Source organism: Hypanus sabinus, chromosome 9, assembly GCF_030144855.1.
Source record: "Hypanus sabinus isolate sHypSab1 chromosome 9, sHypSab1.hap1, whole genome shotgun sequence".
NCBI lineage: Eukaryota > Metazoa > Chordata > Chondrichthyes > Myliobatiformes > Dasyatidae > Hypanus > Hypanus sabinus.
Window position 1 is genome coordinate 88253525 of NC_082714.1, and position 22766 is coordinate 88276290.

Genomic DNA, 22766 nt, shown 5'->3' on the forward strand with positions numbered 1-22766 from the left:
TCAGTTGGTTGTGACGGATCTTTGCTTGTTTCATGATCATCAAACCATTGCCTCTGGTGCTCAGAGAACCTTCCCAGCACTTGTGGAATACTTCCATTTCTGATGTTGGATTTTAAAGTTTTTTTTTGAATTTTGAAATTTCGGGTAACATGGAAACGAAGAAATCCTGCAGCACAATACTGGCTGTTTGGCACACAATGCTGTGCCGAACATGTCCTTACCCATAGCCCTGTATTTTTCTGAGCTCCATGTACCTGTCCATGGAGTCCCTTAAAAGACCCTATCATCTCCGCCTTTACCATGATCGTGGCAGCCCATTCCACGCACTCCCCACTTTCTGTGTAAAAGCACTTATCCCTGACATCTCCTCTGCACCTACTTCCAAGCACCTTAAAACTGAGCCCTCTCATGCTTGCCATTTCAGCCCTGGGGGATAAAAGCCTTTGACTATCCACATGGTCAATGCCTCTCATCATCTTATACACCTCTATCAAGTCACCCCTCATCCTCCGTCACTCCAAGGAAAGTAGGCTGCAAGGAAAAAGTTCACTCAACCTATTTTCATAAGGCATACTCCCCAATCCAGGCAACATCCTTGTAAATCTCCTCTGCACCCTCTCTATGGTTTCCACATCCTTCCTGTAGTGAGGCGACCAGAACTGAGCACAGTACTCCAAGTGGGGTCTGACCAGGGTCGTATATAGCTGCAACTTTACCTCTCGGCTGTTAAACTCAATCCCACGGTTGATGGAGGCCAATGCTTTCTTAACCACAGAGTCAACCTGTGCAGCAGCTTTGAGAGTCCTATGGATTTGTGCCCCAAGATCCCTCTGATCCTCCACACTGCCAAGAGTCTTGCCATTAATACTATATTCTGCCATCATATTTGACCTACCAAAATGAACCACCTTACACTTATATGGGTTGAACTCCAGCTGTGAAGGTACTGATGTGTAAATCAGGTCTACGAGGATATCAAAACGTTCAAACAATGACGTGTTCTTGCAGCCGTCTAGCTGGGACTAAGCTGGAGAGAGACGTTTCCTGTGAAAATATCTCACTGCTCTGAGGTTGTAAAAAAATCACTTCTAAACCACTTTTCTTGCCATATGGGCTGTGACAGTCTCTCAGCCCTCCTCCTTCCTGCTGGCCTGTCCTGCAACACCCATTTTTTTAAAAAGTTGTATGCTTCCTGAAGCAGTGAGGAGTGTAGACAGAGTCTGTGGAGAGGGAGGCTGGTTTCCATGATGTGCTGAGCCGAGCCCACAACTCTCTGCCAGTTTCTGGTGGTCCTGGGCAAGACACGGTGAAAAGTTTATTTGCAAACAGAGGTATAGTTACACAGAAAGTGCAGTGCAAGCAGATAATAAAATGCAGGGCTATGCCAGTGTAGATTGTGTGGTCAAGAATCTGTCTTATCAGTACTCTGATGACAGTGGAATCGAAGCTGTCCTTGAACCTGCTGGTACATACTTTCAGGCTTTTGTATCTTCTGCCCTATGAGAGAGAATGTCCAGGGTGTGTGGTGTGTCTAACTGTTAACATTACGCTAACTGCTTAGCCAAAAGAGGTGAGAAGTGTAGAGGGAGTCCACGAAAGTGAGGCTGGTTTCTGTGATGTGCTGATCTGTGTCCTAATTCTCTGCTGTTCTCTGTTGTGGACCTCAATGGGCAAATGGCCTAATTCTGCTCCGATGTCTAATAGACACAGACACAACAGTACTACTTACAAGATGTTTGGACAGGGATTTGGATGTAAAAGATGTGCCGATAACCTTGACATTGGGGCTGGCATGGGACAGGCAGGATCTGTTTTAGGGGAGAGCGGGAGAGAGAGGAGGGTAGTGAAGGAGGAGGAGCGAAGCAGAGAGGAGGTGGAGGGGACTGTAAATGAGGGAGAAGGGGTATGAAGGAGATAGAGGGGCTGTGAAGGAGTGAGAGAGAGAGAGAGAGAGAGGGGTGACGGAGGGGATTGAAGGGGGAGAGAGATAGGGAGTGACAGTGAGGGGGTGAAGGTGAGAGAGAGATAGAGAAGAGAGGGTGAGAAGGGGAGGTGAAGGAGAGGAAGGGGAGGGTAAATGAGGGAGCGGGGTTGTGAAGGAGAGAGGGTGAAGCAGAGGGGATGAAGGAGGGGGTAAATGAGAAGGAGTGTTGTTATGAATCCCGTAACTGGAGAACTTACCAGCAAAGATAGAGAGGTCCGTTGAAGTCTGATGTCACTATTTTCAAATGTTTTATTCATAAAGGGACACAAAAGTAGGGTTAATACATACATTCAGATAGTGCACATTGTCAACACTCAATCTAAAGTGCGGGTATATTAATAATCATCATTAAGAAGTGAGCTCTGCTGATGTCTAGGGGTTAATAGATTGTCCGTTGGAAATATAAAAGTCACTCAGAAAGTCTGCAGGCCTCAGCCCCTTTGAAAGTCGCTGGGTCTCACGTGGGGCGACCGAGAGAGAGAGATTGGGGGAGAAGAGAAAGAACTTGCTGAGTCTTGATGAATCTTCCGTGAAATCGGGGGAGCGTTGGTTCCCTCTCCCCGATGTTAGTTAAAAGCGGTTTTCTGTGATTCCAGCCACAAATTCCAATCCCCGAATCTAACGCACGTGGCTTCCTTCAGAATGGCTTCCCGCTGCTGCGGGACCACTCTCTCGTGTCTTCTGGGTGCGTCTGAGGGGGCTGTCCCCCTGAGACTCTCCTTTATACTTCCTCACGGGGTCGCAGGTGTCAATCAGGTTGGGATGATGCAATCTCTCTCTCAATCAGCCCAGGGGCTTTTCACGTGGTCTCCATGAGACAATAGTCGCTGGCATCTTATTCTGTATCCCGGGTGGGACGTGCAATTTGGCACGTTTCTCTCTCTCACACTTCCTGGGTCTACTGACCTCCCCCCCCCCCCCCCCCCCCCCCCCCGCCTCAATGGGTGCTCTTGCGATTCTCACAAAGGAGGGGGCTGGGATCATAACAGTGTGAAGGAGAGAGGGTTTGTGAAGGGGAAAGGGGGAGTGAAGGGGAGAGATAGAGGGGGAGAAGAGAAGGGGAAGGGAAGGGGAGAGAGGGGGTGACAAGTGGTGAAGGGGTGGTGGAGAGAGAGAGAGTGATGGGGAGGATAAAGGGGAGATAAGCTGTGAAGGAGTGAAAGAAAGGGGGGTTTGAAGGAGAAAGTGGGAATAAAAGAGGAGAGGAAGGGTCAAGGAGAGTGATGGAGTGAAGGAGAGAGAGTTAAGGAGGTGTAGAAATAGGGTGTGAAGGGGTGTTGAAGGTGAGCAAGGGGGACAAAGGGGTAATGGAGGGGAGGGGAAGGGAAATATGGGGTGAAGGGATAGATTTAGGGGGTGAAGGGGAGAGGAGAGTGGAGAGAGGAGGTGGAGAGAGGGATGAAGGAATGAGATATTGAAGGAAGGAAGAGTGGGGGCTGAGGGAGAGGAGTTTGAAAGAGTGAGGGGTTGAGGGAGAGGGGATGTGGGTGAAAAAGAGTGGAGGCTGGAGTGAAGTAGAGAGAGGGTGAAGGAGGGGGAGATGAAAGAGAGATAAGGTGTGTGAAGGGGAGTTGAAAGGGGTGGAGAGGGAGGGGGTTGAGGGAGAGGGGGTGGAAAGGGGTGGAGGGAGAGAGTGGAGAGAGATTGGAGACTAGAGTGAAGGAGAGAAGGAGATGAAGGAGAGTGAGGGTGAAGGAGGGGGTTAAGGAGAGAGAGACGAGGGGTTTGAAGGAGAGGGTTTGCAAAACAGTAGGGAGAGAGGGTGGGTGAAGAAGAGAGAAGGGAACAGAGAGATAGGGTTAGGAAGGAGAAGGGGAAGGAGGGATGGAGGGGAGGGGTTGGAAGGAGAATAAGGAATTCCCACCCCTCCCCTTCCCTCCCCCACATTAGTTGTACATTCAGGTTTTCTGCCGATGCTGCTGGGCTGCTTTTGTTATCCTGCACATGTTATATTTTCATGATAATGGCATGTGATATTTCAATTCCTAAGTAAATATGTGTGATGAACAAGTGTAAGCTTTGTGGGCCGAAGGACCTGTATTGTGCTGTAGGTTTTCTGTGTTTCTAAGACAAACACTGCTTTCTGGTAGCACACAAATTTGGTTGGAAGTGATGACGATTCCAAGCCATCTCATTATACCTTCCAAAATCCACGAAAATCCAAAACACTTCTGGCCCCAAGCATTTCTGAGAGGGGGTACTCAACCTGATATTTGGATGGTAAATAGCTACTGTTTAGAAGAGAAGTTATTTTTTTAATTGTCTTTTTATAAGATTGATATGGATAATTTTTGAACATGTTTTCTTAACTACTTCATTTATTTCAATCCGTCTGTTAAACTTTTATTAAGAGTAAAACAATGAACATGTAAACAAGCAATAGAGCTAATCGTTTTTCACTTTAAAATTAAAGACTGCAATTGGACTTTTATTAAACTGTAAGATACGAGCAGAATAAGGCCTTTTGGCCACATCGAGACCGTTCCACATTATCGCCCATATTTGTTACTCATTGATTAATCAGTGATAATCTCTGCGCAACGTTACCATGGCACTCAAGAGGATTTTTCCTTTAGAAGCCATTTTAGGCACACGCTCTCAAAAAAAGGTTTGCCTCCCCACCCCAATGACAATTCAGTGGGCAGGTTGTCCAGGGTGCTCAGATGTCCCAGAGAGGGTGCATTCCTGTGGGCATCAGGGATCAGACTGCAAATTCCCCCACCCTACCCTACCCCGATAGCCAAAGAAGGGATTCACCACAGGATGTTTTGCTTCCTCCCCCCGTTACAGGCAGCTGGAACAGCCAGGCGCTCCTGCCCGAGTCCTGCGTAGTGGATGCCAGCAGGGATCCAGGCACCATGGATGATCTGCCGGTAGGAGCTGGGGCCAGGGTGAGGTGGGGGGAATTGGAGTGGGGAGGTACAGGGAGGAGGCAGGATAGTATGCCCAGTGGAGGGGTCGCGGCGAGAAATGGGGTACAGACCCCTATCACAGTGGGAGGGAAAGAGGAGGAAGGGGAGGTCATCCCTGAGGTTGAAAAGGAAGTGTCGCCCCAGAAGGTCAGGCAGAGGGAGAAGTATCTACTGGGTTAGGGGAGAGGGAGGAAATGATCCCCAGTGGGGGTGAGAGAGAGGGAGAAGGAGTGCCCCTTGGCTGAGGAAGGGGAGAGCATCTCATGGCAGGGAGAGGGGAGGATGTGTGCCCTATCTGAGGGGGGCAGGAAGAGAGGGGAAAGGAGGGTAAGTGGGAGGGAGTGTTCCCTTGCAGGGAGAGAGGGCCTGTTGTCTCTTCGAGAGAGACTGGACAGTTTGGGTCTGTCCTTCATTGCTTTATGAGGAGGAAGAGGGAGGTGACATTATTCACACACAAGATGTCTCAACGGGGACAGATCTGGAGATGTTTTCGCCAGTGGGACAGTCTCGAACATGGGGATGCAGCTACGAGAGGGCGGGTCAGTTCAAAATCCCTTCTCTCGGAGGGGAGTGAGTCCCTCAATTTCTCTGTCATGGGGGGGGGGAGTATACATTCAAGATGGAAGTGAACAAATAATTGATGGATAGATTGAGGAGCTGAGGGCGATGGGGAACTGGGAGAGAAGAGGAGTTGGCACCATCGTACTGATTGCTGGGATAGGATTGAGGAGCTGGTGCTCAAGTCCTGTTTCTTGTGCTCTTATGCCCCCTGGCGAAGCAGCATCCCAGGGAGATGTGTGTGGACTTGCACCAGGGCAGCTACCCTCTCTTGTCTGATAAAAGGCAAGGGGTGTTAATTGGCGGTGATCCTGGATGGAGGGGGAGGTGACGGCCAGGAATTTGGGTGCTGGGGAGGAACTGACGGCCAGCCAACACCACTGTCACCGCTTAGGCCGCAGCTGCTCCAGCTCAACAGGTTCGTTGCTGCCCACTGACAGGCTCTTGTCCTCCTTTGGTGGGGGGGGGGGGGGGGGAGTCCAGGGACCGCTCTGGCCCATACGGCGGCGCTGGGGGTCACCAGCCGCGGTGTCTGGACCTGGATGACGGCTCAGCACACTACATTGTATGATGCAGTCTTGCCTCAATCGCCTTGGCCGGCAGCCAGTCGTGAAGAAGGACAATTCTGACTCTGAACTCGGGCAGGCAGAGCTCGTTAGCTTTGTCAGGCAGTTGGTCCATGAGAAAGAAAAATGAGCTGCAGAGAGCTGTAATCTCAGTCCGCCTCATCATGGGTACTAGTTCCCCCATCACCCAGGACATGCCATCTTCTCATTGTTACCATCAGGAACACAAGCCTGAAAAGACACACTCAATGATTGAGGAACAGCTTCTTCCCCTCTGCCATCTGATTTCCGAATGGACAGTGAACTGACAAGCACTGCCTCACTAACTTTTTTATTTTGATTTTTTTCATTATTTATTTGTAACACTTGCCCAACAGGCTGGTATATGTCTAGGGGAAAAGGAGATCCAGCCACTCACCAACCCCACCTCCCGTACATGCAGGTGCTGTGAGAATCAAGTTTATGCCATGCATACACACACCATATCAAACTCACTCCAGATACCGTTATGGAATACACTTTAAAGATTTTACTAGAACTAGAAGAGTACTATGCAATACAGTATATATGAAGGAAAAGAAAATAAAGTAAAAGGCACCAACTTATCAAAGTTCAGTCAGTTTAGTGCACATCGTTGGAGCTCAACCATCGAACCATTCGACCCCTCGTCACTTTCCTCCGACCTCCACGTCCTCGCACCTGGGACCACCCGGGTGGTCAACCGAGCAGAGCAGCACACGTCCACCTTCCTCGGCGTCTTCCTCCCGACTCCCCCGAAAACCCGCAAAAACCCCCTCTCCCAGACCCACAAGACAAAATAACATTCCCCATTGGTCAACAAATGAATACAGTCCCCATATCATAAGTCCAAAGCTAAACAACTGCGAGAGAAAACACTTATCATACAAAGAAGCATTCCTACTCTTAACCAAACAAAGAAGCCATTTTGATTAACACACACAGTACATTGTACATATTTAATATACCTAATATAATTCACAGTGTTTCCCTCTTATTATTATGTACTGCTGGTGCAAAGTTAACAAATTTCACAGCATATCCTGGTGATATTAAACCTGATTCTAATTCTGATTCCAAACCCTTGAAGTGTCAAGGCATGACGGACAGTCTCAGTGTATGAAGACCCTGGGTCCAGGGACATGCTTTGAGCATCCATTGACCATGCCTTGCCATGTGGGGTAGTCTCAGGAGAGACGAAGGCTAAGGGTGTAAACTCTGACAGGAAATCTGGAGTGGAACCCCTGAAGGTGGCAAGATGACGTACTATGCCTCCTCCCAGCAACTCCTGCAGCCACGAAGGTATCAAATTGTACCAGTTCTACCTTTCCTTTGGATTATATCAGCAAGGCCACAGGGGTTTCTTGCCATCTGGGCAGCCCAAAGTCTCTGTATCACCTGCCCAGGCTTGCAGCACCTGGAGGGGTCACTCCGGTGACATCACGACTTTAGCAGAACATGGGAAGTGACAGTTACCAATTCTAAGCTCAGACCGATCGGTGAAGGAACGAGCGCCAGGGTTTCCTTCTGATGGTGGGTGAGATGATGGCATCTTATTGGACAGCTACCACCCACCCCCCCAGCCAGTAAGGCGCTGTCCCACCACGGCCTGCCTCTTTGGATGTGTGGAGCTTAGAGACTAACCTCAATGAGCAGGCTAAAACCCTGCACCAGGCAAACCTGGAGGAACCAAGGAGACTCCAGCTGTTCGTGTCGCAAGCTGGACCATGTGTCCTGGGCTCATGAATAACATCCAACAGATTGATGAAGCTCACAAGACTGCTGTCACAGACAGAGAGCAGACCAAATATTGACATTGACTGAATACAGACACTCATCTGGCAGACAGTGGCTTGTATCAGAGAGTCGAACTATGCCTCCTTCTGGCAGGGGAAGTCTTGAGATAAGCCAAGTCTGTCTGGTGTTGGCTTTACTGTGAGGAATACACTAACTGCAGCTGTTAAGCCCCCTTGGGTGGAGAACAGACTTAATCCACTCTCCCCACCTGACAACGTCATCTGTCATGGTCAACTTTGTCAGCATCTATACTCCCACTTTCGGCACCACCCCTGAAAATAACAATCTCTTCTTCGGCGCACTGGATGAAGCATTGTCCAAGATATCTAGCACTGAAGGGTTGTACCTGTTGGGAGACTTCAATGCTAGAGTAGCAAGGCCTGGCCCAGCTGTTTGGGCCCACATGGAGTGAGAAAGACGAGCAAAAATGGGTGGAGGCTGCTAGGACTGTGCTGTTACTATGGACTGTGCATGACCAAAACATATCTCCAGTGCAAGGAGCTTCACAAGGTCTCATGGAAGCACCCACGGTCTCGTCACTGGCATCAGTTAGACCTTGTCATCACCTTATCACCCATAGCTATCACAATGCAGACTGCGACACCACTCCTCATAGCCAGCAAAGTGAGGACCGCACCAAAGAAGCTAAGAGGGACGGTTGACCACGTATCTACACTTGCTGTGTGTTCAGTGCCGAGCAAATGCAGAAGTTCATTGATAGCGTTGAAGATGCTTTGGCAGCCCCCACCTATGATGACAACTTAATCGAGAGCAAGTGGTTCTGTTTCCACGATGCCATCTTCAACTCAGCCATCACTGTTCGGTAAGAGAGAATGCACACAAGCAACTAAGATGAAGAAAGCTGGGAAGAAATGGAACCAATGAATGAAGCCAAAAGAAGAGCCCTCCTTGCCTACCAGAACGATCCTAACCCTAGCACCCCAGAGCCTCTTAAAGCCAGAAGGAATAAGGCCCGGAAAATTGCTTCCTACTGTGCTAACAACTACTGGCTGAACTTGTACGGCAGTATCCAAACTGCTGCGGACGTTGGATGCATGAGGCATGTGTGAAGGCATCAAGAAGGCCACAGGATCTCTGTCCCTCTGTCCTTCGTAACCCTGGGGTGGAGCAGATAATCTGCACTCAAGGGTTCTGAAGGAGGTGGTTGAAGAGATTGCAGAAGCATTAGTAATGATCTTTCAAGAACCAATGGATACTGACATGGTTCTAGAGGACTGGAAAATTGAAAATGTCACTCCACTCTTCAAGAAGGGAGAGGGGCAGAAGAAAGGAAATTATAGGCCGGTTAGTCATCGATGGTTGGTAAGATATTGGAGTTGATAGTTAAGGTTGTAGTTTGGGGGTATTTGGAGGCACATGATAAAATAGGTCATAGTCAGCATGAAGGGAAAATCTTGCCTGTCAAATCTGTTGGAATTCTTTGAACAAGGAGGATGGATATAGGAGAATCAGTGGATGTTGTGTATTTGGATTTTCAGAATGCCTTTGACAAGGTGCCACAAGTGAGCTGCTTAACAAGCGATGTGCTCACAGTATTACAGGAAAGATTCTTGATGTATAAAGCAGTGGCTGGTTGGCGGGAGGCAAAGCATGTAAATAAAGGGAGCCTTTTCTGGTTGGTGCTCTACAGGGGTCTGTGTTGGGACTGATCCTTTTTACGTTATCTATCAATGATTTGGATGATGGATTTGATGGACAAGTTTGTGGATTATTCAAAGACAGGTGGAGGGCAGATAGTTTTGAGGAAGTAGAGAGTCTCCAGAAGGACTTGGATTAGGGGAATGGGCAAAGAAAAGGGAGATGGAATACAGTGTCAGCAAGAGTACGGTCATGCTCTTTGGTAGGAGAAATAAAAACAGACTATTTTCTAAATGGAGAGAAAATTCACAAATATGAGGTGCAAAGGGACTCGGGAGTCCTTGTGTGGAATTCCCTTAAGGTTAATTTTCAGGTTGGGTTGATAGTGAGGAAGGTTAAACATTCTTTTCAAGAGGGTTAGAATATAAAAGCAAGAATGTAATGCTGAGGCTTTATAAAGCACTGGTAAGGCCTCATTTGGAGTACTGTGAGTAGTTTTGGGCCCCTTGTCCTAGAGAGGGTTCGAAAGAGGTTCACGAAAATGATTCTGAGATCGGAAGGCTTATCATATGAGAGGCGTCTGATGCTCTGGGCCTTTACTCACTGAAATTCAGAAAAATAAGGGGGTATCTAATTGAAACCTATCGAATGTTGAAGGGCCTTGATAGAGTGGATGTGAAGAGAATGTTTCCTATGGTGGTGGAGTCTAGGACAAGAGGACACAGCCTCAGAATAGAGGGACGTCCACTTAGAATGAAGATGAGGAGGAGTTTTTTTTGTCAGGGAGTGCTGAATTTGTGGACAGGCTGCTGTGGAGGTCTTTGGGTATATTTAAGGCAAGGGTTGATGGATTCTTGATTAGTCAGTGCATGAAGGGACACGGGGGGAAGGCAGGGGATTGGGGCTGAGAGGGAAATGGATCAGCCATGATGAAATGTTGGAGCAGGCTCAATTAGGCAAATGGCCTAATTCTGCTCCTATACCTTATAGACTGCCCCTCTGAAGTGTAAGAATGGAGAAGTCATATCTGATCAAGGCAAGCAGCTCCAACACTAGGTTGAACACTATGTAGATTTGTACTCAGCTCAGAATGTGATGACAAGCACTGCATCGAAACTATCCCAGATCCACCAGTCACGGAGGAGCTAGACACACTGCCAACACTGGAAGATCTCAGAAAAGCCATTGACTATCTCACTTGTGGGAGGGCCCCTGGAAACGCTGTATACCTCCAGAAGTGGCAAACCAATATTGCTGCACCACCTGCATGAGCTCCTCAGTCTCTGCCAGGAGAAAGGCTTCGTACCACAAGATAGGCGAGACACCAACATGTACAATTCAAGGGCGATCACAGTGACTGTAACGACTACCGTGGCATCTGCCTCCTCAGCATCGTGGGAAAGGCCTTTGCACCAGTTGCTTTGGCATGGCTACAGCACACTACTAAACAGGGCTACACAGAGTCGTGGTGTGGTTTCAGAGCACTGTGGATGTGATCTTCTCACTATGCCAGCTCTAGGAGAAATGTCCAGAGCAGTAAAAACCATTCTTCATTGCATTGACTTGACAAAGGCGCTCGGCCTGGTTAGCAAAAGTGGGCTCTTCTGCTTGTTGCAGTAGATAGGCTGCCCTCCAAAACTGCTGGGCTTGATCATTTCCTTCACTGAAGACGTATACAGTTATGCTTGCTTTAACTTATCAATCTCGACTTCGGTCAAGGTGGTGCTGGCAAACTGTGCTACCTTGGACGACACCTTCCAGATGGCACATGAAACTTTATTTTACTTTTATGTCTTAATTGTGTTTCTAATACTGTTGGAGGCTGTGATATAAGTTTGAGATCGATTGAGCAGTCTGGCACTTTGTATTCTCTGAGAAGATTCCAGGAGGCCAAGAAGCTTAAAGAGCCCATGATCAACACCATTTCTCACTCATCTTGCCAATTAGAACGTAGAGGAAGATTGAAACATAGAAGTGAATGTGGTGAGAAGCGTTCAGCGCCATCTATCAGCCTCTCACTTGCTGCTGCCAGAGAAAGTGTCTGCGTGAGACGGATCTCTCACCTGTTCAAAAGGTCTAACTCTCCCACGATGCTGTTGGAGGATGTTACCGAAGTTCTGCAATTTGCGGACTGTTATTCAAATTGGACTCTTTCCGTTTGATGCTTTTATATTCTGTGTTTTCACGGGTTCTTTCTTGTTGCCGTTAGTGCAATAATGTTCTCGTTGTCATTTGCATGATTTGTTGTTTTTTACATGAGGGAGTTGATATTCTTGTTGCTGTTCACATTTTTTGTGTGTGGGAGGGTTAATGTTCTTGTTGCTGTTTACACTATTTATTTTTTTCCAAGTATGGAGGTGGGGTGGTTGATGTTTTTCTTTGAACTGCTTCCATGGTTTTCTTTGTTTCATGGCAAGCTGGAGAAGAGGAATCTCAGAGTTGTATATAGCAGACATGCTTTCATAATAAATGCAAGTAAACCTTGAATTTTGGAAGATTTTCCAGTGAGAAGCAGAGTAAAGCAAGGCTGCGCTCTGGCACCGACACACTTCAGCATCTTCTTGTATGTGCTGCTTCAGTATACTTTTGGAGATTGCACCGAGGGCACTCCCTACAAACCAGAGCTGACAGTGCCAAGGGCATCTCCCTACAAACCAGAGCTGACAGTGCCAAGGGCATCTCCCTACAAACCAGAACTGACAGTGCCAAGGGCATCTCCCTACAAACCAGAGCTGACAGTGCCAAGGGCATCTCTCTACATACCAGAACTGACAGTGCCAAGGGCATCTCTCTACATACCAGAACTGACAGTGCCAAGGGCATCTCTCTACATACCAGAACTGACAGTGCCAAGGGCATCTCCCTACAAACCAGAACTGACAGTGCCAAGGGCATCTCTCTACATACCAGAACTGACAGTGCCAAGGGCATCTCTCTACATACCAGAGCTGACAGTGCCAAGGGCATCTCTCTACATACCAGAACTGACAGTGCCAAGGGCATCTCTCTACATACCAGAGCTGACAGTGCCAAGGGCATCTCTCTACATACCATAGCTGACAGTGCCAAGGGCATCTCTCTACATACCAGAGCTGACAGTGCCAAGGGCATCTCTCTACATACCAGAGCTGACAGTGCCAAGGGTATCTCCCTACATACCATAGCTGACAGTGCCAGGGGCATCTGGGAATACAGATACATAATTCCCTAAAAGTGGCATCACAGGTAGATAGGGTCATAAAGAGAGCTTTTGGTACATTGGCCTTTATAAATCAAAATATTAAGTATAAAAGTTGGAATGTTATGGTGAGGTTGTATAGGACATCGGTGAGGCCGAATTTGGAGCATTGTGTGCAGTTTTGGTCACCTAATTACAGGAAGGATATTAATAAGGTTGAAAGAGTGCAGAGAAGGTTTACAAGGATGTTGCCGGGACTTGAGAAACTGAGTTACAGCGAAAGGTTGAATAGGTCAGGACTTTATTTCCTGGAGCGTAGAATAATGAGGGGTGATTTGATAGAGGTGTATAAAATTATGATGGGTATAGATAGAGTGAATGCAAGCAGGCCTTTTCCACTGAGGCTGAGGGATAAAAAAACCAGAGGACATGGGTTGAGGGTGAAGGGGGAAAAGTTTGAAGGGAACTTGGGGGGGGGGGGCTTCTTCACACAGAGAGTGGTGGGACTGTGGAATGAGCTGCCAGTTGAAGTGGTAAATGTAGGCTCACTTTTAACATTGAAGAAAATCTTAGACAGGTACATAGATGAGAGGGGAATGGAGGGATATGGTGCAGGTCAGTGGGACTAGGCAGAAAAATGGTTCTGCACAGCCAAGAAGGGCCAAAGGGCCTGTTTCTGTGCTGTCATGTTCTAGGGTTCTATGGTATCTCTCTACATACCAGATCTGACAGTGACCAGGGCATCTCCTAACGTACCAGAACTGACAGCAGTCTCTTCAACAATACTGACCATTACTCTAAGTCCAGGCTCTGAGAGGTCTTCATTTGAGAGCTGTTGTTCACTGTCGACGCAGCACTAACTTCCCACACAGAAGCCCAACTGCTGGATGTCATCGACCACCTGTCCCACGCCTGCAGGGAGTTTGGGCTGACCATCAGCCTAAAGACGACTGTCAAGGCCCAGGGCACTAACTCCTACCCATCCATCACCATCGACGCTCACACCTGGAGGTGGTTGACTCCTTTAGCTGTCGCAAACTCTCCTCCTCTTCAGCTGCGAAGCCTGGACAATCTATGCTAGGAAACAGAAGAAACTGATCAGCAATACACACAGCAACCCAGGCAGCATCTAGAGAAAAGAGTGAACGTTCAACATCTCAGGCCTTCTTCAGGACTGACAGGGAAGGAGCGAGATGCCTGAATTAAAAGTTGGGGGGGAGGGGGAGGTGAAAGTTTAGCTGGAAGGTGGTAGGTGAAACCAGGTGGATGGGAAAGGTCAAGGGTTGGCGAAGAAAGAATCGGATAGGAGCGTAGAGTGGACCATAGGTGAAAGGGATGGGAAAGGGACCCAGGGGGAAGTAATAAGCAGGTGAGAAGAAGTAAAAGGTCGGAGTGGGGAATAGAAGTGTTGGTGGTGAATGTTTGAGCACCAGAAGGAGAAATAGATATGCCAGCAGGTTGGAGGGTACCCTGATGGAATATAAGGTGTTGCTCCTCCACCCTGAGGGTGGCCTCATCTTGACACAAGAGCAGGTCATGGAAGGACAGGTGGGAATGGGAATTGAAATGTTTGGACACCAGGAAGTCCTACTTGTGGTGGATGGTGCGGAGGTGCTTGATGAAGTGGTCCCCCAATTCACAATGTGTCTCACTGCAGATCCTGGCAGCACGGGGCCACTAAATCATCCTGAGTGTGTTTGCTATCCTCAGCCAGAGGCAGCTCAGATTAGGACACGTCAGGCGACTGGGCTCTGGTCGAATCCCGAAAGATCGACAGTGTGGGCAGCCGTCAGAAGGTGCACGCCCAGCTGGACGCTTCAAGCACGTCTGCAAAAAGGATCTGAAGCTGGCCGGCACTGAGAAGATAGAATAGACGACCGGGCTGCCTGGGGTCTGGCGGTTCAAAAAGCACGCAACGAGCAGAAAGTACCCTCATCAACGAGCTGGCTGCAAAAAGAGCTTAATGAAAGGAGAGGGGCCGCCCCAACCGGACACCGGTCTTCCTTCACCTACAGCCTGTGAGCAAGAGACTGTCACTCCAGAGTGGGACACCTCAGCCACTCTAGGAAATGCTCCACCACGAGCTGACTTCCACTGTGTGCAACCCACCGTTCTTCGAGACAGAAGGATGCCAACTAATGGACCGGGCAACACAGCTGCCCTAGAGGGTCGCAGTACCGGAATTCCGAAACAAATCTGTCCTCCGGCGCTGACTGCCGCTGCAGTGTCCTCCCAGATTCCAATGGTTAGCACTCAGGGACTAGGCAGAGTCTAGATGGGCTGTAGGGGTTGATTCTGTGCTGTAGTTTTCTATGATTCCATGAGAATAAGCTGGGCAGTGTTAGAGCGATTATCATGTTATCTCTTTATGGTGCCAGCAATCAGGGGTTCAATTCCCACTGCTGAGCGTAAATACATTCCGTTTGTGACCACATGGGTTTCTTCCGGGTGCTCTGGTTTACTCCAACTCTCTGAAGACATACGGGTTAGGGTCAGTAAGTTGTGGGCATGCTACGTTTATGTTGGACACTCGCATGCTGTCCCCAGCAAAATGCTTGGACAGCTGGTCGCAAAGTGCTGATTTCACTGTGAGTTTTGATGTACGTGTGACAATAAAGCTAATCTTTAAATCTTTATTTTCTCTGTCTGACAGGATTTTCCAGATCTGTTGTTGACGGAGGAGGAACAGCGTTTGCTGAGCCAGGAAGGCATCATACTGCCTAGCAACCTACCACTGACAAAGGTATCCTGGCAACTGCCACCAGCATCCCACCACCAGGACATAGTGATTGGGGAAGAGAGGGTCTGGGGACAAACAGGGAAGGAGTTCCGTAACTCCACCCAGAGCAGGAATGTACAGAGGTTGGATGGGTACAGACATGGAAAGGATGTAGGGGCCTGGAAATACAGAGGCAGGAGGGGTGTAGGGGCCAGAGGGGGTTACTGAGACAAAGAGGTGTGTAGGGGCCAGAGGGGGTTTCAGAGACAGGGAGGTGTGTAGGGGCCAGAGGTGGCTTCAGAGACAGGGAGGTGTTTAGGGGCTGTAGGGGGTTACTGAGACGGGGAGGGGTGTAGGGGCTGGAGGGGGTTACTGAGACAAAGAGGTGTGTAGGGGCCAGAGGGGGTTTCAGAGACAGGGAGGTGTTTAGGGGCTGTAGGGGGTTACTGAGACGGGGAGGGGTGTAGGGGCTGGAGGGGGTTACTGAGATGGAGAGGTGTAGGGGATGGAGGGGGTTACAGAGACAAAGAGGGACATAGAGGCAGAGTGGATTACAAAGATGAGGAGGGGTGCAGGGGTGGGGGGGTCACACAGAGATGGGATGAGGTGTAGGGTCACACAGAGATGGGATGAGGTGTAGGGGCACACAGAGTGTTTAGGAGGGTACTGACATCCTGAGGGATCTCAACATCAAGATGGGAACTCTGAAATGAGTTCCATTTGGGAGCAATCCAGGCCGCCCATTAATAGGACACTGAGGGAGCAGAGTCCTTGGGTTCACGGAGCAGTGAGCAGAGGGAATGGAGTAGTGGAGCATGCGAGGTCTCCTACACGAAGGCACACAAAGCAGAAGGGAACAGAGGGCTTAGCTACAGATAACCTGAGCTGTTGACTGTGCGTCATGCTGGGGCTGCTTGAGACTGTCCTCCCAACCTAGTCATTTCACATAAGAACCTGGGAGCTGAATTGGGCCATTCAGCGCATCAAGCCTGCTCGGCCATTCAATCATGGCTGATTCCGTTTTCTTCTCAATCCTATTTTCCTGCCTTCTCCCCACAACCTTTGACACCCTTACTAATCAAGAGCCTATCAATGTCTGCTTTAAGTGTAGCCAATCACTCGGCCTCACAGACATCTGTGGCAATGAATTCCACAGATTCACCATCCTCTCGTGAGTAGATGTCCTTCTATTCTGTGCCCTCTGGTCCTAGACTCTCCCTCAATTGGAAATATCCTCTCCACATCATCTTCCTTACTGCAGTCTCTCCTTTCTTCTCCCCCTATTTTATCTGGTCACCCTCCCCTTTCCAAATCCCTACTCCCACATTCTGTCCTTTGTTACTCCCTCACATTCCAGTGGGCAGATAGACACAGGGTATAAATGTTATGAAAATCATGGTATGTAGCATAGCAGTGAGTACCTTCGCACCAGTGATCACTGACTGGTGTTCGGTTCCTGCCCCTGTCCATAAGGGGTGATTGCGTGGGCTTCCTCCGGGTGCTCTGGTTTCCTCCCACAGTCCAAAGACGTACGGGTGAAGGTTAGTGAGTCGTGGGCATCTTATGTTGATGCAACACTTGTGGGCTGCCCCCAGAACACCCTCGTGCAGTGTTGGCCGTTGACACAAACAATGCACTTCACTGTATATTTCGATGTTTCAATGTACATGTGACAAATAGAAACCAATCTTAAATTAAATTAGCTTTTTATACTAGCATCACTGTATGTTACAGACATAAATGAGCATAAATTATGCATAACTTGTAGAAGTGCAAAATAAACATGACAATGGAGCAGAATTAGGCCATTTTGGCCCATCAGTCACATCAATGCTGGTGCACGATTGAGAGACAGGGAAAGTGAAATGTAGTCCAAGATAGTGTTCAGGTATTTTAGGTTGGTTCGAGAACCTAATGGCAGTGGGGAAGAAGCTGTTGAGCTGAGGGTCTTCAGGCTCCTGTACCTCCTGCCTGATGGCAGCATTGAGAAGAGGGCACAGCCTGGACAGTTGGAGGTCCCTGATGGTGGATGTCACCATCCTGAGATACCGTCTCTTGTAAATGTTGCCTGATGGCTGGGAGAGCTTAGTCCATGATGGAATGGGCTGAGTCTACTACTTTCTGCAGCCTTTTGCAATGCAGACACTCCTAACACTTTCCAATGTACATCTGTAGAAATTTGTCAGTCTTTGAAGACAGGCTGAATAGTGTTAAACTTCCAAACCATTTATCAATATTAATCACCAGGCTTCCAAACCATTTATCAATCAGTATTAATCACCAGGCTTCCAAACCATTTATCAATATTAATCACCAGGCTTCCAAACCATTTATCAATCAGTATTAATCACCAGGCTTCTAAAACTGGGCCTCTGTTCCTCTCTCTGTAACTGAATCCTTGATTTCCTCATCGGGAGTCTACAGTTAGTCTGGATCGGTGATAACATCTCCTCACTGACAATCAGGATAGGCACTCCTCAAAGATATCTGCTTAGCACTCTGCTCTACTGTCTCTACACTCATGACTGTGTTGCTAAGCACAGCTCAATCACCATCTATAAACTCGCTGATGACACAACTGTTGCTGGCAGAGTCTCAGATGGTGTCGAGGAGGCGTAAATAGATTGGCTGGTTGAGTGGTGTCGCAATGATAACCTCATTCAGTTCCAACAAGTCCAAGGAATTGGTTGTGGACTTTAGGAAGGGGAAGTCAAGGGAGCTCACACCAGTCCTCACTGAGGTGTCAGCAATGGAAAGGGTGAGCAGCTTCAAGTTCCTGGGTGCCAACATATTGATGAAATGACAAACAAGTCAGAGCAGCGGCTGTATTTCATTAGGGGTTTGAGGAGATTTGGTGTGTCACCAAGAGCTCTTACAGAGGTACTGTGGAGAGCATTCTGACTCGCTGCATCACCATCTGGTACAGAGGCACCAAAGCACAGGTTTGCAAGAGGTTCCAAAGGCTTCTAGACCTAGCCAGCTCCACAAGCCTCCCCACCAACGAGGACTTCAAAAGACGATGCCTCAAGTAGGTGATGTCCATCACTGGCTTGCCCACAGGAGGCAAAGAGTGGTTGTAGACGGGTCATATTCTGCATGGAGGTCGGTGACCAGTGGTGTGCCTCAGGGATCTGTTCTGGGACCCTCACTCTTCGTGATTTTTATAAATGACCTGGATGAGGAAGTGGAGGGATGGGTTAGTAAATTTGCTGATGACACAAAGGTTGGAGATGTTGTGGATAATGTGGAGGGCTGTCAGAGGTTACAGAGTGACACTGATAGAATGCAAAACTGGGCTAAAAAGTGGCAGATTGCAATCCAGATAAGTGTGAGGTGGTTCATTTTGTTAGGTGAAATATGATGTCAGAATATAGTATTAATGGTAAGACTCTTGGCAGCGTGGAGGATCAGAGGGATCTTGGGGTCTGAGTCCATAGGTCGCTCAAAGCTGCTGTGCAGGTTGACTCTGTGGTTAAGAAGACATACGGTGTATCGGCCTTCATTAATCGTGGAATTGAATTTAGGAGCCGAGAGGTAATATTGCTGCTATGTAGGACCCTGGTCAGACCTCACTTGGAGTACTGTGCTCAGTTCTGGTCGTCTCACTACAGGAAGGATGTGGAAACCATAGAAAGGGTGCAGAGGAGATTTACAAAGATGTTGCCTGGATTGGGCAGCATGCCTTATGAAAACAGGTCAAGTGAACTTGGTCTCTTTTCCTTGGAGTGAGGGAGGATGAGAGGTGACCTGATAGAGGTGTATAAGATGCATAAGAGGCATTGATCATGTGGATAGTCAGAGGGTTTTACCCAGGGCTGGAATGGTTGCCACAGAGGACACAGGTTGAAGGTGCCTGGGAATAGGTACAAAGGAGATGTCAGGGTTAAGTTTTTTACTCAGAGAGTGGTGAGTGCGTGGAATGGGCTGTTGGCAACGGTGATGGAGGTGGAGACGATAGGGTCTTTTAAGAGACTTTTGGATAGGTACATGGAGCTTAGTAAAATAGAGGGCTATGGGTAAGCCTAGTAATTTCTAAGGTAGGGACATGTTCGGCACAACTTTGTGGGGCTGTATTGTGCTGTAGGTTTTCTATGTTACTAGGATGTTCACCTGCTTCTCAATACGACCATGCGGGGAGAAGGTACGGGAGCCTGAAGATAAACACTCAGGAACAACCCTTCATCTCCACTATAGATTTCTGATTGGTCTATGAACACTACTTCACTATTCCTTTTTCTGCACTATCCAATTATTTTAGTAATTTATAGTAATGGTATGTCTTTGCACCATACTGCTGCTGCAAGACCACACATTTTATGTCATATAAGTCAGTGATAATAAATCTGATTCAATCAAATCCTTTGTCTCCCTCGCCACGTCTCCTCAGGCAGAAGAGCGGATTCTTAAAAAGGTTCGGAGGAAGATCCGGAACAAGCAGTCAGCGCAGGAAAGTCGTCGTCGGAAGAAGGAATACATTGATGGGCTAGAGAGCAGGTAAAGAGTGTGGGTGTTCAGCATGCTGGGGTTGATTAAGGCTTTGGCCTTGAAGAGCCACAAGCCGTTATGCTGGCGTTGTACAAGACATTGGAGCAGCTGCATTTGGAATATTTTCTATTTCAGTTCGACTTCCCAGTCTCTTTCCAATATGTTTGTTTGTGGTCTCCTCTACTGTCATAATGAGCCCAGGTTGGAGAAGCAATACCTTGTACTCTATCTGGGTAGCCTCCAACCTGGTGGCATGGACATCGATTTCTCCAACTTCCAGTAATTTCTCCCCCACCCCTCCTTTTTTCCTTTCCCTGTTCTGGTTCTCCTCTCAACCTTTCTCCTCACCTCCCCATCACCTCCCTCTGGTTCCTCTCCTCCTTCCCTTTCTTCCACGTTTTTCTGTCCTCTCCTGTCAGATTCCGTCTTCAGCCTTCCACCTCTTCTACCCATCACCTCCTAGTCTTGCTTCATTCCCCCCTCCCCCTCCAACCATGTTCCCCCTCATCTGTTCCCTCCTGTCAGCTGCCAACTCGTACTCCTTTCCCTCCTCTCACTTCCTTATCCTGGCTTCTACCTCCTTCCCTTCCGGTCCTGATGAAGCATCTTGGCCAGCACCTTGTGTTTATGACTTGGAATATTGTGATTCAATTTTGGTCTTCCTGCTTTGGAAAAGTTGACATTAAGCCAGAAAGAGTGCAGAGGAGATTTACAAGGACAGTCGTGGGACCTGAGGGACTGAGTTATGGAAGCTGAGCAGGTTGGGACTTACTTTCATGAAACACAGGAGACTGAGAGGTGATCGTGTAGCGGTATATGAAATCATGAGGGGCACAGATGCACCATCAATAACTCTCTGAGGCATGAGGCGAGATATCGGCTTTTATTGACTGGAAGAAAGAACAAGCAGCAATTGACCACCATGCTACATCCTGGAGACTGAGGGCAGGGCTTAGGCCTCAATCGCCTTTATACTGGGGTCTGTGGGAGGAGCCACAGGAACAGTCAGTGGGGGGGGGCGTGTCCAGACAGGTATATGTAGTTCACCACATTCACCCCCCCCCCCCTTTGTTTTAAAAGAGAGTCCCCCTGGGGCAAAGTTTCTTACAGGTATAAGTCTATCAGGTGGTCGAATCTGTTGCTGCGATCTGCGTAGCACCGGCTGTGATTGCACAGGTGCCGGTGGTGATTGCACAGGAGACGGTGGTTGTGCTGGTTCTGGCCTAACTGGAGGTGTCAGCCCATCAGGCGTCAGTGATCCCTCATGTGTGTGCGAGGCACCTGGTATATGCGTGTGAGAGTGTATGCTCAGAGGGTTGGGGAGTCAAGAACTGGAGGGCACAGGTTTATGGTAAGAGGGGAGAGACTTAATAGAAACCTAAGGGGAAACATTTTTGAATTGGAACTATCTACCAGAGGAAGTGGTTGAGGTAGGTATATTAACGACATTTAAAAGGCACTTGGACAAGTCCAAGGAGAAGACACAATACAACTGCAGATGCTGTGATCAAAGAATACATACACAATGCTGGAAGAACTCAGCAGGTCAGGCAGCATCCGTGAGAAAAGAGTAGCCAATGAAGGGTCTTGGCCCAAAACAGATGCTGCCTGACCTGCTGAGTTCTTCCAGCGTTATGTATGTATTCCAAGGAGAAGAACTTTTTATAAGGATACAGCCAAACGAAGTAAATGGGACTAGCTTGGATAAGGTTTTGGTTGGCCAGTACTTGGCTGTAGGGCCTACTTCCATGGGATGGGGGCTGGAATGGATTACTGGGCAAAGGTTGGCTGGAAGAGCCAGGATCTGTTAGGCTGGTACACGGACCACATCCGTGGACTGGAAGTAGTAGGTAGGGGCAGGCAGTGAGAGGGTAGTTTGGGAAGGGGACTGGCGTGAAGCAGGCAAGAGGTGTGTGTTTGGTCTGCAGGTAGGAAAGGGGCAGGTCTAGGGTTGGGTTGGTTCAGGCACAACACAGTACAGCAAAAACGTGATGTCGTGCAAGATGCCAGGTTAAAATAATCCCTTCTGCTTTCAAGTGATCTCCCTTTGTAGTCATGTCCCTCTTGAAAGCCTCTGGCACACCAGCCCAGCCTCTAGAACACCTTTGTCCATCACCACCCAGCTGCTACGAGAACATCTTTATCCATCACTTGCCTGGCAGCATCTAGAACACCATTATCCACCACCAGCCCTGCCTCTAGAACACCATTATCCACCACCAGCCCTGCCTCTAGAACACCATTATCCACCACCAGCCCTGCCTCTAGAACACCATTATCCACCACCAGCCCTGCCTCTAGAACACCATTATCCATCACCAGCCCTGCCTCTAGAACACCATTATCCATCACCAGCCCAGCTTCTAGAACACCTTTGTCCATCACCAGCCCTGCCTCTAGAACACCATTATCCATCACCAGCCCTGCCTCTAGAACACCATTATCCATCACCAGCCCTGCCTCTAGAACACCATTATCCATCACCAGCCCTGCCTCTAGAACACCATTATCCATCACCAGCCCTGCCTCTAGAACACCATTATCCATCACCAGCCCAGCTTCTAGAACACCATTATCCATCACCAGCCCAGCTTCTAGAACACCATTATCCATCACCAGCCCAGCTTCTAGAACACCATTATCCATCACCAGCCCTGCCTCTAGAACACCATTATCCATCACCAGCCCTGCCTCTAGAACACCATTATCCATCACCAGCCCAGCTTCTAGAACACCATTATCCATCACCAGCCCTGCCTCTAGAACACCATTATCCATCACCAGCCCTGCCTCTAGAACACCATTATCCATCACCAGCCCAGCTTCTAGAACACCTTTGTCCATCACAAGCCTAGCAGCCTGTCCCTGCTACCACCATACTCTGTGTACAAAAATAAAAGCTTGCCCCACACATCTCTTGAGACCACAAAGCAAAGAGGCAGGATTGGGC

At 48.5% G+C, this 22766-nt stretch overlaps 1 protein-coding gene across 2 annotated transcripts in view; it reads left to right on the plus strand.

The window, feature by feature from the left end:
• Positions 1-22766, plus strand: part of LOC132399580 (cyclic AMP-responsive element-binding protein 3-like protein 4) — a 39271-nt gene that overhangs the window by 2780 nt on the left and 13725 nt on the right. For both annotated transcript variants that reach the window (XM_059980091.1, XM_059980092.1), the window contains exons 4-6: positions 4775-4857; positions 15266-15355; positions 19719-19825. In XM_059980091.1, the coding sequence (XP_059836074.1) occupies positions 4775-4857; positions 15266-15355; positions 19719-19825 (280 nt within the window). The remainder of the gene's footprint in view (positions 1-4774; positions 4858-15265; positions 15356-19718; positions 19826-22766) is intronic.